The sequence below is a fragment of the Lathamus discolor genome, chromosome 5 (genome assembly GCF_037157495.1).
Source record: "Lathamus discolor isolate bLatDis1 chromosome 5, bLatDis1.hap1, whole genome shotgun sequence".
Lineage (NCBI taxonomy): Eukaryota > Metazoa > Chordata > Aves > Psittaciformes > Psittacidae > Lathamus > Lathamus discolor.
Window position 1 is genome coordinate 97,317,946 of NC_088888.1, and position 15,889 is coordinate 97,333,834.

General features: G+C 41.3%; 1 protein-coding gene across 6 annotated transcripts in view; it reads left to right on the forward strand.

Moving 5' to 3' along the window:
• Positions 1-15,889, forward strand: part of LPIN1 (lipin 1) — a 52,261-nt gene that overhangs the window by 13,986 nt on the left and 22,386 nt on the right. For 5 of the 6 annotated variants that reach the window (XM_065681642.1, XM_065681638.1, XM_065681641.1 and 2 more), the window contains 7 exons: positions 669-776; positions 6,034-6,163; positions 8,040-8,349; positions 9,840-9,933; positions 11,262-11,449; positions 12,638-12,731; positions 15,034-15,103. In XM_065681642.1, the coding sequence (XP_065537714.1) occupies positions 669-776; positions 6,034-6,163; positions 8,040-8,349; positions 9,840-9,933; positions 11,262-11,449; positions 12,638-12,731; positions 15,034-15,103 (994 nt within the window). The remainder of the gene's footprint in view (positions 1-668; positions 777-6,033; positions 6,164-8,039; positions 8,350-9,839; positions 9,934-11,261; positions 11,450-12,637; positions 12,732-15,033; positions 15,104-15,889) is intronic. The other variant, XM_065681643.1, reaches the window with a different exon arrangement.

The window sequence follows — 15,889 nt, forward strand, 5'->3', positions numbered from 1 at the left end:
CTCCCACTAAACCATGTCACCCAAGGCTCTAAATATTACCCAAGTAATATTTACTGTGTGAAAAGAACACATACAGAAATACGGTTATTCTTTCCTGTATGTGTATTTATATGTGTGTGTATACCTTTGATGTCAGAACAGATCAGTTTGGACTGACTTTCTTGTGTCTGTGGAACACTGTCAGAAGGAGACAATTTTTTGCCTAATGTGTACTGCATTATAATTCCAATGAAATCTGTGTGTTTGTGTGCTCCAGTGCAGATGTGCCCCACATCCTCCATGCAGACCACTGGAGTGGAGCAATATTCACAAGACATTATTCTAAGCAGTCTAATTTCAATATACTGTCTGTGTATTTGAGGGGCAACGTAAGCAGAGCAAGGGCTTAACTGAAATGCCTTGAATTGCATTCTGGAAGAAACTTTCTTCACTGACTATAAAGCTTAATATGATTAGCTTTACCAGTTTGGTGACAGCATATGTCAATACCCTGCCCCTTTGATGCCTTTTTGAACTGTATGTTCTGTTTGTTTTTAGAGTGCAGTATTCTGATTTTTGAAAGCTCTAGATGTAAATTCAGCATTCATGCATAAAGAGCTAAGTGTTAATCAGCACTTGTGAATAATGACACCCTGTTTTCCTTTGTACCAACATGCTGTGCTGTCCAGTAAGCCTATAGATTGCATGGGGCAAACCTCTCTTCTCACTGTTCCAGCAGACGGAGGCCTATCTAACTCTTGTCCTCAACAATCTTCTCACTTTTCTCCTTCAGACAGGTAGAACAGTTGTCCTTCCTCTTTTCATTTTTAAATACTTTTAACACATTAATAGTATGTGAACTTCATGAACTTCTGATTGGGCTTTTTGCTAACCCAGGCACCTTGAAAGAGGCACTGAAAGCCACTTCCTCTGCTTGCTTCCTTGTGGCATTAACTGGAGGTAAATTACCTTGGTGAATCATCTGTTGATGATCGCCAATATAAAATCAGGCCAGTGAAAACCTGGATTAAAATTGAAGTTGATGAAGATGATTAAAAAGAAGAAAAAGGGAGGAATTTAGCTAGTGAGAACTTACATTCCTGTGAAGACTGGCATTTCTGTGTGGCTTTTTACAGTCAGTGTATATTTTAAGGACATTTTTATTCCATGGCTTTCCTGACTTGTTTGCTTGTGCATAGGTTGCAAAAGTAAAAGCAGAACAAAGGTCTTGGAGATAAGTGAGTGGCAAGGAGTACAGAACTTGGAGTGGGAGAAGCCCAGTACCAGAAGAGAACTTCTCTTCCTTTGTTCCCTGGTGTGGGGGAGGGGAAGACTTTGCAGGGGGGAAGTATCAGAGTAAAAATGACACAACAGATAAGGCATACTAATTTGCTATAGTATAGGATTCCTGTGACTGCATATTCTACAGAGCTGTAAGTGGATGCAGACACTTTTGATGATATCTTAAATTTGAGATGTCTCAAGATTCTGCAGCCAGGCTGTTTGTCTCCGTTAAGTGAGTGGAGAGCAACTCAGTTGAAAAATTTAAAGTAGGTGTCTGAATATGACCTGTACAATTCTCCATTAATGCTGGGGAAGCTTTGAGTAATATATCAGGCTAAATTGTTCTTTGCTTATCTCAGCAGAGATGCCATGCTAGATGCGTAAGTCTGCATCAAACTGACGATCTTGAGGTTTTTCCCAGCTTCTGGGTCTGCCCTCTTTAACCTGACCGTTACCTGATAGATAATGTTGCTTTACCAATCAAGGTGAGATCCTGGGACATTCAAGACTGTTCTCCCTAATGTTTTTCATGGCAATGTAGGGCAAGCGCACAGGTTGGGATGGAGCAGTGACGTGCTCTGGGTGGCTCCATGAATTCAGCTGTAGTGTTCACTTTCCTGCAGTCTAGATACACAGCTGAAGTGCTGTAGTAATTTGTCTGAGTAAGGTCCTCTCTGTGTCTGCAACCGTTCTCCTTGACGTGAAACAAGAAGCCCTACAATGGCCACCTCAAAGGAGCTTCAGAGGTTCTCAGCTGCTGTGACATGCATATGAAATAAGTCTCTTTCCTTCTATCTTTTCTCAGTTTATTTGGCCTCAGTCAGGACAGGACTTCTTCTCAGGTCACACTGCTGCTTTCTCAGGACTCTATTAGCTTTCAGTGGGAAACACTGCAAAGATCAGCATGGTTTCCTGTTGCAGAACTGCCAGCTACAGGTCAAGTTCTGTATTCTTGACACTGGATTAGAATCATAGAATAGGATCATAGAGTAGTTAGGGTTGGAAAGGACCTCAAGATCATCTAGTTCCAACCCCCCTGCCATGGACAGGGACACCTCACACTAAACCATCCCACCCAAGGCTTCATCCAACCTGGCCATGAACACTGCCAGGGATGGAGCACTCACAACCTCCCTGGGTAACCCATTCCAGTGCCTCACCACCCTAACAGGAGAGATCTTCCTCCTTATATCCAATCTAAACTTCCACTGTTTAAGTTTTAACCCGTTACCCCTTGTCCTGTCACTACGGTCCCTGACGAAGAGACCCTCCCCAGCATCCCTATAGGCCCCCTTCAGGTACTGGAAGGCTGCTATGAGGTCTCCACGCAGCCTTCTCTTCTCCAGGCTGAACAGCCCCAACTTTCTCAGCCTATCTTCATATGGGAGGTGCTCCAGTCCCCTGATCATCCTCGTGGCCCTCCTCTGGACTTGTTCCAACAGTTCCATGTCCTTTTTATGTTGAGGACACCAGAACTGCACACAATACTGCAGGTGAGGTCTCACGAGAGCAGGGTAGAGGGGCAGGATCACCTCTTTCGACCTGCTGGTCACGCTCCTTTTGATGCGGCCCAGGATAAGGTTGGCTTTCTGGGCTGTGAGCGCACACTGCCAGCCCATGTTCATTTTCTCATCGACCAGCACCCCCAAGTCCTTCTCCGCAGGGTCGCTCTGAATCTCTTCTCTGTCCAACCTGTAGCTGTGCCTGGGATTGCTCCGACCCAGGTGTAGGACCTTGCACTTGTCATGGTTGAACTTCATAAGGCTGGCATCAGCCTGCCTCACAAGCTTGTCAAGGTCCCTCTGGATGGCATCCCTTCCCTCCAGTGTATCAACTGGACCACACAGCTTGGTGTCATCGGCAAACTTGCTGAGGGCGCACTCAATCCCACTGTCCATGTCAGCGACAAAGGTGTTGAACAAGACCGGTCCCAACACCGATCCCTGAGGGACACCACTCGTTCCCGGTCTCCAGCTGGACATTGAGCCATTGACCACAACTCTTTGTGTGCAGCCATCCAGCCAGTTCTTTATCCACTGAGTGGTTCATCCATCAAATTGATATCTCTCCAATTTAGAGAGAAGGATGTCGTGTGGGACAGTGTCAAACGCTTTGCACGAGTCCAGGTAGATGACATCAACTGCTTTACCCTTGTCCATCAGGTCCGTAGCCCCATCATAGAAGGCCACCACATTGGTCAGGCAGGATTTTCCTTCAGTGAAGCCATGCTGGCTGTCACCAAGCACCTTGTTGTTTTTCTTGTGCCTTAGCATGCTGTCCAGGAGAATGTGCTCCAAGATTTTACCAGGCACAGAGGTGAGACTGACTGGTCTGTAATTCCCTGGGTCTTCCATTTTCCCCTTCTTGAAAATGGGGGGTTATATTTCCCTTTTTCCAGTTGTCGGGAGCTTCACCTGACTGCCATGATTTTTCAAATACGATGGCCAGTGGCTTAGCAACTTCATTCGCCAGCTCCATCAGGACCCATGGATGGATTTCATCAGGTCCCACGGACTTGTGCACGTTCAGATTTTTAAGATGGTCTCGAACCAGATCCTCTCCTACAGTGGGCCCAAGGTCTTCATTCTCACAGTCCCTGCGTCTGCCTTCCAAGACCTGGGTGGTGCAGTCAGAGCCTTTGCCGGTGAAGACCAAGGCAAAGAAGTCATTCAGAACCTCAGCCTTCTCCAAATCCTGTGTAGCCAAATTACGGATTACATTAATCGCAATCATAGTGGTTAAGGAATACATAGGACTGTGACACGAATATTCAGCATTTATGGCATGTGAATCAGACATGCTGATCTAAATGGTTGAACTGAAGTTTACCTTCTTGTGCATTGTGGACAGGAAGGGTGGCTCTTGTTTAATCTGGAATTATCACAGCAATCTATGTAAGGCAAGAGAATTTCAACTGGGCTGGGTCAGTGGCCAATTTAAGGACAGGGGAATTGCAAGGCATAGTTCAGTCCAAGACAAACATGTTGCTGGTGTAAGGAATAAAAAGCCCATTTTTAGTCTGATCCACAGATGCATTTGCAGGATACTCTCACTGGATTACAAATCCTGCACAGTCTTGGTGTTCAGACTTTCTGACCCCTAGTGCAAGTATAACATTAATTTGGGATTTAGTTTGACCTAATTGAGTTTAAAAATGAAATGAAAGGAATGGCGTTGTGAGCTTTATTAGTCTTCAGTCTTATTTTACATTGATGGCAATGGTGTGAAATGAACAGCAGCCAAAATATTCCCAGTGTGGGTAAAAGGAGGTGACATCTGGCATTACATATGGAAGCAGAACTTTACAAACAGGAAGAATACAAACAGGACTGTAGTAGGCATAATTGCCTATCTGTGTCCATAAACTACAGAGATTACTGTTGGTGTTCTAGAAAGATGTTAGCTGGAGACAGTAGGTATGAAGTGTTAAACAACAGTGTGGCTTCTGAAGAAAAAAGTAAAGGTATTTCTCTGTAATTCTCTTACAGCTCCATTTTATGCTCTGGATGATATAAGGAATGAGAATGCTGTAAAGTTTTTTATATACAAAATAATTTATCCCTGTTTGCCTTGTGGCTTCATGTTTGCAGTCTGATTTGCTCATGGGCTTTTCAGATCAAGATGACATTGCAATGATAATTCTAGTTTACCCTGAGGCTGTATTCACATTTATACACTAATCTACAAGGAGTAATCAACTGAAAAGAGTTCTAAAGATCTAATGGTTTGTTACTACTAAATCCGCACTTTTTATTGTATAGAAAAGTAATATCTATAGAATGAGAATTAAGATGTCACCATTGTGTTTGTGTCAAAAGTTCATCAGACAGTGGCATTTTTTCTACTTTGTTTTAGGACAGTGGGTAATATTTTGGTGGTTAGATGCCTACTCCAATCCCAGCCTACTTGTGGGTATATATGCTCAAAACCAATAAAGCAGACATGTGCATGAACCGTTGGACAGCCTTTTGCAGCAAGAGACTTATTCAGGGCTCTCGGGGCAAAACTCTGCCTTGTATTAACATACACACATATGGTATTAAAGGCAGAGTAGATAATTAGAATATTATAAATAAATAATGATTCACTAATTCAAGGACAAAAGGAAAAATGTGACTTGCTGTCACATTGTTGACTTTACCACATTACATATATGCTTCAAACTAATAATTTACTGATTATTAAATATTTTTTTTTATGTAGTCAGCAAAGCAAACAGTTAAACTTTTTTGAACTGGAAGAACTCAAATTCTTTGTACAGCTCTGCTGCTGTACAGGTTTCTCAATAAACTTGCATCCAAGGCTAGAACTGAGCAATTTAGTAGAAGGAAGTAATCAGCTGGATTCATTAGCTAATTTATTACTTAATCAGGTTAAAATGTCTTGCTGATGCGAGTAATTTCAGCACTTTCCATCCATTATAACAGTACTAACATCTATTCGTCTGCTGCTGCTGGTACCATCCCTGTACTTTTTTTCCACACAAAACCCTCCTGAAATGTTCAGGCCCAGTGGTCCTGTTTCATCTCTTTCAGCTTCTCAAATCCTGCTTCTGTGACAGCACTTAATGAAAAATGTATGAGACCTCTGAATGCCAGTCTGAGAGGATCTTGAACTGTTTTAAACTGTTTTTCCATGCTTTCACACTTTAAGTTGGCCAATGGCTGTTTAGCTCTCCAGTGCTTTCTGTTGGGGATATCAGTTTGGAAAGTGCTTAATGTGTTGTGGTTGCTTTTGGTTTTGTAATATTTTCTGTTTGGTTTCCTTCAGCCCATCAGGTTCACGTCCTCCTACTCCTAAAAGTGACTCAGAATTAGTCAGTAAACCTACGGACAGAAGTGGGCTGAAGAATAATCCCCACATGCACTGGGCATGGGGAGAGCTACCGCAGGCTGCAAAGGTATCCAATGTAATTTAATTCCTGCTAGCATCTCTTGTGCATGTGGACTTATTCTGTTGCAGACTACTAAGGAGGGAGTGGATCCTGGTTTTACTGAAAATTGTCATGTTTTATGTAAGAAAGAGAATTGCATCTTGCTCCTTAGGAGGTACAGGAAAGTACCCTGTGCTGGGTATGTTATGAACACCCATGATACATGGTAAAAAATGACCCTGAGACCTAACCTTGTAAAAGGTAGAAGCTTAAATAGCATATAAAATCAAAACAAATGTCCTTTGGTAAATCACTGAAATTCATAAATGATCTTAGATGGACATTAGTGCTTGGTATTAGCAGTGTGATTCACGAAAATTGAAATTGGTTGTTTTGAGTACATAAGCATCCAGAAACACAGTTCTGTGTCAGTGCATGCCCAGGCATGCTGTTCTCTTGGCTCAGCTGACTGGCTTGGTGCCTGTCTTCTCCCTGAAGCCATTTGGCTCAGTTAGGTGGCAGGATCTGTAGTGTGCCAGCAGCATTGTCTCCCATGTTGCACAGTAGCCATGTGTAGCTGTGTACACTGCAGGTCAGTCAGGTATTGACCAGCTCCATGTGACAGCTATGGAGCCAGAGCTTTCATAGAGGAAAGGGGTGACTTAGGGGTTGTGCCTGCCTCAGGGTATGAGAAACAAAGGTCAGTAGCATACTGCAGCTACAGGGGCAGGGATGGTGCAGGATTTGGCCTCTTCTTCTCAAAGCTGGCTTCTCTGCAGAAAGGTCTGCAGGAGTGTTGGGGTCAGGAACAGTATGAAGAAACAAAATAGCTGCTTTGCAGGTTGAGGGAGTGGGTATCCTCTTCAGAAAGAAGACTACATTCTGGTGGTGCCACCAGAAGTATAATGGTGCTATTATATTTTATCTTTAATTCACTGTTGTTAGCTAGTGACAAAAGAAGGGATGGAAATCCAGAATTCTTAATTCCTTCAGAAAACCTCTGGCCTCTTTAGTAGGCTGTAGATGAGCTGCTTCATCACCTCTGTGTTATTCTCCTCCTCATGTATGTTAGAAAATTGGGAGCTATTTTCTGTAAGTGGAGAACTAAAGTGCACAGGTTCTGGCAGGAATTTCAAATTGGCATTTCCGGTCTATAATTTAGGGTTTCCTGTTAATGGATTTAGGTGTTTCGTTTTTATCCCAGTCACACAGCCTAGTGTGTATAGCAAATCTTACTTTTGGAAGCTTTTGCCTCTGCAGTCCCTGCCTGTGTCCCTAGCCAATCTATTCAGAGTTGATCTGACCTTACCTGAATTGAGAGTTATGCTTTGGACAGTCTTAATTTTTGTGTAAGAATTCGTTTGCTATCATGTGAAGGTTATAGCAGCAGGGGTTCAGCTTTCCTCTGTAAGAACTCCTCCTGTCCCACACTGACAGAAGATTTGGAATTGTTCCTGTGAAGTGATTTTAAAGTCTAAATCTGGGGTATAGATGAATGACAGTGTCTGGTCCCTGGGAGCATCCTGATTGTGTACGGACTGCAGTCTGCACTTTCTTCTTATGCTTGTCAGGGTTACCTTCTGAAGAAAAGCTAGGATTTGTGCAGGAAGCAGGGCAGGGTAGGAGCTATGATATGCTCCCAGGCAGGTGAGTGGGAAATTAAGACAGTAAAGCACATTGCAGAGCAAGTCTTTCCTGGCCCCAAGATAGAGATGAATTTTGAGTAGCAGATACACAGCAGAAAGGCATTTTGTACACTGTAGTCTCCACCTCAGTAGTAGCTTTCTGCTGTACTTGCTTACCTTGAGAATCTGATCTCACTGAAGTGATCAGAACAGATTAAACCCTGGCTGTTTAGCTTTTAATAGCTTTTCTTTACAGCAGTCTTCATTTTTCCTCACAGGCCAGTCCTCTGCTCAAAGCAAAGGAACCCAGTGTGGTGGATGTAAATCCTTCTGAAAGCACTCACTTTCGGGTCATCCAGAGTTCTCCTATAGAGGAGTTTAACACCGAGTCTCCTCTACCTGCTCTTAGACAAGCAGATGCAGCAACTGCTGCTGAAAGTGAGCCCTTACCAGCTGAGACAAATAAGCCAGAGACAGAGTCTCCAGGAGCAGCTGTACCACCATTGCCTGCCAATGAAGAAATAAAACGAGCTACAGCTTGCTCAATGCAACCAGCTAGCAAGACAGATTCTCCATCCAGAAAAAAAGGTAAAGGTCTTGATTCTTCACTTTTATATGTATGATTTAATCTTTAAATTTCATGGTGATAAAGTATTTCATTGCCATTTAGATTAATCTGTTCCCTGAAGGCACTTTCACATCTAGAAAACTGTAAACTTTGGAAAGAACCTTCCAAACCTGAGCTGTGCAGCCTTCTGTTCACAGGAGCCATGTAGTAAGGCACAAGATTCTTCTTGGTTTGGGATTTTTGGCAGCTCTGTGTACGTGAGCAAGACTTACAAAATTTGTTCCAAATTCATCCACACTGATTCAGAGTTTTCAGGTTTTGGTACAAGCAAACTGGACAGCTGGTTCACCTGCTCTGACTACTTTCTGAGTTGTTATGTGTTTCTGGTAATTGTGGAACCTCTGTGCTCTGGTACAAAGTGGTAGTATGTCCTTTGTACAAACAGCAGATTTGCCACAAAATAAGGTGCTTTCGTTTTACATGAGCCATTTCAGTTCTTTGTGGTACACGTTCTGTTCTGAATTTGTGAAATATAACTCTGTCTGCTTTTCTACTTCTTAATTTCTGGGCTTTATATCCATGCTATTGTATAGTAAGTGTTACAATCTTTGCATGGAATTTATTTACTTACCAATGTTGTGTTTTAGAGCTCTGATAATTCTGTAATTATGTAAAGCCTATTTAAGCTTGGTTTATGCAGCTGATTTTAATCAGTAGACATAGAGGTTTCTTAACCACTCCCCATGTGTTCCACTGTCTTTGAGGATATAAAAATTACAGTGTTACTCTGCTGTTTGGCCTTTACATAACTTCTTTTTCTGATTTATTTGCTGATGTTTGATGTTGATAACTGGGACAAGGAGAAGTTATGGGTTTTAGAATGAATTCCAAGTTAGGTTTTGGCCTTACAACAGTTACTTGTCTAGATGAACCAGCAGCAGCAGGACAGCAATGACTGTGTGTTGGTACTAGTTAAAGACATGGGAGGGTTGTCTTGTCCCCTACAGTGGTGCATACACACACACAACACATCAGATGTATGTATGTGTTGAACTGTGAGTTGTCTCCATAACAAGCCAGTTACAGTGTATTAGTGACTATAGTATAGTCTGTTGTGTTATTTCCTTTTTCAAGGGGGCATTGAAGATTAGTTCTTAAAGGTTAAAGGCTCTGATTGCCTTACTGTGATACTAGGCCTATGCAAGTACTTTGCTGCTTTCCTACAGTTACTACTGACTTCTAATTCCCACTTGTTTTGCTTTGGACAGGGAGGCTTCAGCATATCTCAGAACTCATCCTCTGTTATCCCAGAGGACAAAATCTGAACAATGTGTATGAGCAACTTATTTTGAAATTTTTGGCAGTACCATTTTATACAAATACAGTTCACAAACTGTTATAATTTGTTTGGTTTCTCAATCTTAAAATGAATAGTTAAACAGTAATAACACTTCTGGCTTGTTGTTCAGAGAATTATCATTAATAGGCTTATATGTGCTGTCCCTTACAGACAAACGAAGCCGGCATCTTGGTGCTGATGGTGTCTATTTAGATGACCTCACTGACATGGATCCAGAAGTTGCTGCGCTTTATTTCCCCAAGAAGTATAAGTCCTTTGCTTATATTTTGACTATTTAAAGAGCTCTTGTCACCTTCCAGATTCATTGCCAACCAGATAAGACCTCTTTTTGCAGAGTCCAAGTAGACATGAAGGCAGAAGGGGAAAACAAAACTCTGTAGAGAAGAATATTAGAGCTTTTGGAAGGTTCTGCATTTGAGCCTGAGAAGTGTGTTCGAAACTGATTTTCTATTTTGATCAATTAAGCATCATATATTGATTGTGGATTGTTATTTGATATACACTGATGTTTCTGAGTGTTACTCACATGCCCTGGGAGAGCAATTGGCCTTGCGATATATTTATCCCCATGTACTTCCTTCTTACCATGAGGAACATAACTTAATAGTATTAGCACCAAATTACTGCTTTAGTGTTATTATACAGTGAGTGATCATCTATAAATATGAATATTGCAAAATAATTTTTGGAAGGTGCATTAACAGATCTATTTATGCAAGTATTGCACCTTGAAAATAAAATTTCCAACTTGTTCTGATCTTTATTGGAGCCTCTTATAACATTTATAGTCCTCTTTCCACATCATACTCCAGTCACTTCACAAAAGTAATTGAGCAACAACTAAAGTAGCTTGCATATTTTATTTTTCACTCTTGCTTGCTTAAACTCAGCTGTTGTGGTATTAGCATTTTAATAAAGATGAGGAAGATAGTAATATGGAGAAAAAAGTTAGATTGAAAGTTCCTTTTTCAAATGTATTCATATAAATCTGGAGTGGAAAGCAGAATTTGATGAGCCTGCACTTTGTAATAATGATCTCATCTGTTTGCAGATTTTAAGTGGGTACAATGATTTATTGTTTCTGAATTTTTTATCCTAGTAGTTTATATGTAGAGTATTTTATTTGTATATACATGACATAAATACACAAGCAGATGCATCTTTCATTTTGGATTTAGCTATCAGTTTGTATAATTAATAAAATAATAAACTAATATGCTTATTCTTGTGCCTGTGTGGGAATAGTTCTAGTATAAACTGTGCTTATAGTAGCAAGCATTATATAGTCTACTAAGATCATACAGTTTATTGCCTTATTTTTCCTATCTCTTGTACATATGTGAAGCTATAATTATACATGCTTAGTCTGGACAAATAAGAAGAAGCAATCTAATGTTTGAGGGCACATGAGGCCTATACTACTTTTATGGTAAAACCAAGCAAATTTCTTTAGGTTCTTCCCCTTTCCCCATTCCCCCCCCATCTGTGTGTCAGATGTAAAAGGTGCTTGCTGAAGGGAATGAATTTGGGAATGAATACATGAAGACTGAATTCCTGATTTTTCTTTTCCAGTGGGGATAATGTCCAATGCAAGAACACGAGTGACACAGGGCTGCGATCTGCCAGCCAATCTCCACAGTCTGGTGGGAGCTCAGGTGTTGACAGTGGAGTTGAAAGCACCTCGGATGGAATTCGAGATTTACCTTCCATTGCCATTTCTCTCTGTGGAGGCCTTACTGACAACAGAGAAATAACCAAAGGTACAGAATGACATTGTTAGGTAGGCATGTGCAGGCAGCCGAGCTTTAACATCCTAGACTGGAGAAGCAGTGCCCTCCTGTGGTTGTATTCAAGAATGTGTTGCGAGGAGAAATGCTGTCCTTGTAATGGCTAGATTCCTAGGATGTTTCATATTTAAAATAGTGGACTTATGTAGGAATGATGATTTTTAGTAATTTTTAGTAATTCGCTACATACTGGATTTTCTGAAGTATTTTATTGCATTGGGTTTTGTGTTTGTGTTTTTTTTTTGTTTGTTTTGTTTTTAATTTCGTGATAGTACTATGGTTTGTATTACGATAGTATTAATGGTATCTTTTCTGCTTGATACAGTATATAGCTAGGAAGTCACAGCTGTTGGTGTCAGGAATGAAAAAGGTGGTCTGTAAATGGGAACACTAGACGGGGGAGTTGGAAACTTTAAGCTGAGTTCCTGCTCTACCTCAAATTTCATGTGTAACTCTTAGATAAATCATTTACAGTGCTCTGTGCCTTAAACTTCCAGCTGCATAATGTGAACATAAATGTGTTAAGACTTGTGTTTTCTGTAGTTATCTGACATCATAAAAATCATATGAGCCTGATGCTACACTGATTGCTGTTTAGAAGCTAGTTGTAAAGTATTTCAAATATACTGTGATTTACTGGAGTTGAATTGTTACTGCATCACTTGTAAATTACATAGACATTGTGAAAGGAGTTACAACCACTGGAAAGGGGTATGCACAAACATTTTCACTTTACTGTAGGCCTTACAAGTGATAAGATTAAGTTTCTGGCTGTGGGTTTACATATAAGCCGAGCCTGTCGGTTCCTTCTCCTAACCGGGACAGAGGATCAGTGAAAGACATGATAAAGCACTTCCTTGCCTTGCTTAGAAGCCTGATTTTCCTCCCTCACAGTTCTATCCCTGAGCTTTCTCTTAGCTTGTATTTTGAACAGGAAAGGCACCCAGCAGAGAAAGAAATACTCAGCATCTTCTAAGATTGAGTCTCTGAATACTTTGCTTCCATATTAGCACTTCCACTGCTAAGCTCAGGACCCTTGTAATGAAGGGTTGACCCAGAATTGTTAAACCTGCTTGTCTGAGAGGTGCGAAGATGTTTAGGTTGGCCATCCCAGACATATATAAATGCATGCTTTACAAATGTAGTTTTTTCTCCCCACAGAAGAATTCTTAGAACATGCAGTAACATACCAGCAGTTTGTGGACAATCCTGCTATCATTGATGACCCTAACCTTGTGGTTAAAATTGGAAATAAGTAAGTATATTTCGAGGAAAAAAAAATACTACTGTTGTAACAAAAATACTTCTGTGGCACTTTAGAGAAATTGAACTGTAGCTGAAAAATAGGTTTTGAATGTTCATAGCTTAGATTCATCCAGAAAGAATCAACTCTTCAAAGAATTTGGGCCCTGCTAGCTACCTTTCCTGCTTTAAATTGAAAGTAAGGAGCAGTTTCAGATGACCTGTTATAGCTAATTGATACAATTTGAATTTAAAGCAGCTAGTATTAAATATTAATGGTGTTCACACTCAACTGGCAGAGTAAAAAATGAAATAGGACGTGAACTTCCTAAGGCTTGCCCTGAGCCAGTTTGAGTAATTAATATTTAGGGGGATATGGCAGTCTGCTTGCAAGCACTCTTTACCCAGCAGTTTGTCTATATATACTGAATATGTTGCTAATATGTCTCTATGGAGGTATTGCTTGTCGAACTTCACCCACCAAGTATGAGACTTCTATTTCTACAAGGCTAAGAGATAACTTCATATGTTTATACTGCTGGCAGCAGTGCGGCGCTATAGTCTATGCTGGGTGCAGCTTTTTGCATGATGTTTTGAGAACTCCTTGCATCTGGCATACAATGTTACAGAGTAGAAGAGAGATGATGGCATTTTGTTGCACTTAGAGATGAGGCTACCCTTAGGTGTAGACATCACTCATACAAATCTGACATGCCTGGTACATCCTTATGTGGTAGTTTGTATTGCAGATGTGTTACAGCCTCATACCTGACCCTCTCTGTGGTCTGTTTACCTGCTTATTGATGTACTGGGGAAGAGAGAGGAGTACTTAGTGAGGATATGACTGTCTCATTCTCTGAGTGTCATGTAATCTAGCTGGAGGTCTGTGACTAGTGGAGTTCCTCGGGGGTCGGTGCTGGGACCGGTGCTGTTTAATATTTTCATCAATGACCTGGATGAGGGAACTGAGTGCACCCTCAGCAAGTTTGCTGATGACACAAAACTGGGAGGAGTGGCTGACACACCAGAGGACTGTGCTGCCATTCAGCGAGACCTGGACAGGCTGGAGAGTTGGGCGGGGAGAAACTTGATGAAATTTAACAAGGGCAAGTGTAGAGTCTTGCATCTGGGGAAGAACAACCCCATGTACCAGTACAGGTTGGGGGGTGACCTGCTGGAAAGTAGCGAAGGGGAAAGGGACCTGGGGGTCCTGGTGGATAGGAGGATGACCATGAGCCAGCGATGTGCTCTTGTGGCCAAGAAGGCAAATGGCATCTTAGGGCGCATTAGAAAGGGTGTGGTTAGTAGGTCAAGAGAGGTTCTCCTCCCCCTCTACTCAGCCTTGGTGAGGCCGCATCTGGAATATTGCGTCCAGTTCTGGGCCCCTCTGTTCAAGAAGGACAGGGAATTGCTTGAAGGAGTCCAGCGCAGAGCCACAAAGATGATTAAGGGAGTGGAACATCTCCCTTATGAGGAGAGGCTGAGGGAGCTGGGTCTCTTTAGCTTGGAGAAGAGGAGACTGAGGGGTGACCTCATCAATGTTTACAAATATGTGAAGGGTAGGTGTCAGGATGATGGAGCTAGGCTTTTTTCAGTGATATCCAGTGATAGGACAAGGGGCAATGGGTGTAAACTGGAGCATAGGAAGTTCCACGTTAACATCTGGAAGAACTTCTTTACTGTAAGAGTGACAGAGCACTGGAACAGGTTGCCCAGGGGGGTTGTGGAGTCTCCTACACTGGAGATATTCAAGGCCCGCCTGGACAAGTTCCTGTGTGATGTACTGTGGGTTACCCTGCTCTTGCAGGGGGGTTGGACTAGATGATCTTTTGAGGTCCCTTCCAACCCTTGGGATTCTGTGATTCTGTGAGCTTCAGCTTCCCTAAACAGTATTTTGTTTGTCCTGCTGTCTGTAAGAGTTGACCCATGTTCAGCACGTAATAGCAAAAGCTTGACGTTATACAGACTACAGCCCCTAACATTTATGTAGTTCCTTGATGGAAAAACAGTGTAAACAGTTGTAAAAAAAAAAAAAAAAAGTGGCTCATGTGAAAGTAAGTATAATAAAGACATAAGGAATGTATGAAAAATACCCTGTCTACATCAGGACATAGCTTTTCTTGCATACCTTGAAATGTATATGTTGTAAATACCTGTGAACATAATGTGGAATAAGATGGGTCTGCTATTGCTGGTGCAGTATTAAGCCAGCTGGGCTTAAACCACGACACCTGCCAGATGATAAATACTAAGTAGATTGTGAATTGGAACCTTGGGATTACGAAGTGCAGTAATTGTCTTTCTTGCATGCCCAGGTACTACAACTGGACAACAGCTGGTCCCCTTCTGCTGGCAATGCAGGCATTCCAGAAACCTTTGCCAAAGGTGAGATTGAAAATGAAGGTTGGTCAGAAGATGACTTGTGATACTCTGCCATTTATTAAGGCAGGGAAGAGGGTTGTTGCACAAGAGGATCTGTACATCAGTAATACCTATCCACACGCAACCGTTCATCTAGTTTTATGCTAGGGGCTGAATAAGCAGGACTCAATCTGATCTGTGGTTAGTATTTATTTGCTTGGCTAAGAACTTTACAAATATTTTAAATAAGGAAAACTTCCTGTTTTCCTTCATTAATATGGATTATAAACAGAAATTTTATTGACCCATGTTCTTGTTTGCTGTAGCTGAATACCTGATGACTGCTTTCCATTTTATCTGTATAGAGCATATATTATCAAATAAAAATAAAGGCTAGAAATTTTAACCTCAGTGAATAAGCTTTAAATACTCGGTAAAGAAGGCCTGTAGCTTGCTAGTTTTCTATTTTTCAGTTGATTATTCATAACTAAACTAGGTAGGTAGTGGCAGATAGTTATGACTATGTGGTAGTTATATGTCTTGGCTTGTCTTAAATGCATTCATTAACTTAATTCAGTTCCATGGGACCTGGTGCCACATAGATGCTTAGAACAGAAAGTCACACTGCAATACTACTAAGTAGTATCATCATTGGTACTATTTTATATTCTGGTTAGCAGTGGATTTAATTAAGTTTGGGACTCAAACTCTCCTACCATTTCCAGTACTTCACATGTCTTTGGGTTTAATACATGTGAATTCAAATACTATCTCTGTTGCCATGAATGTGGGATAAAAATTTCTTCAAGA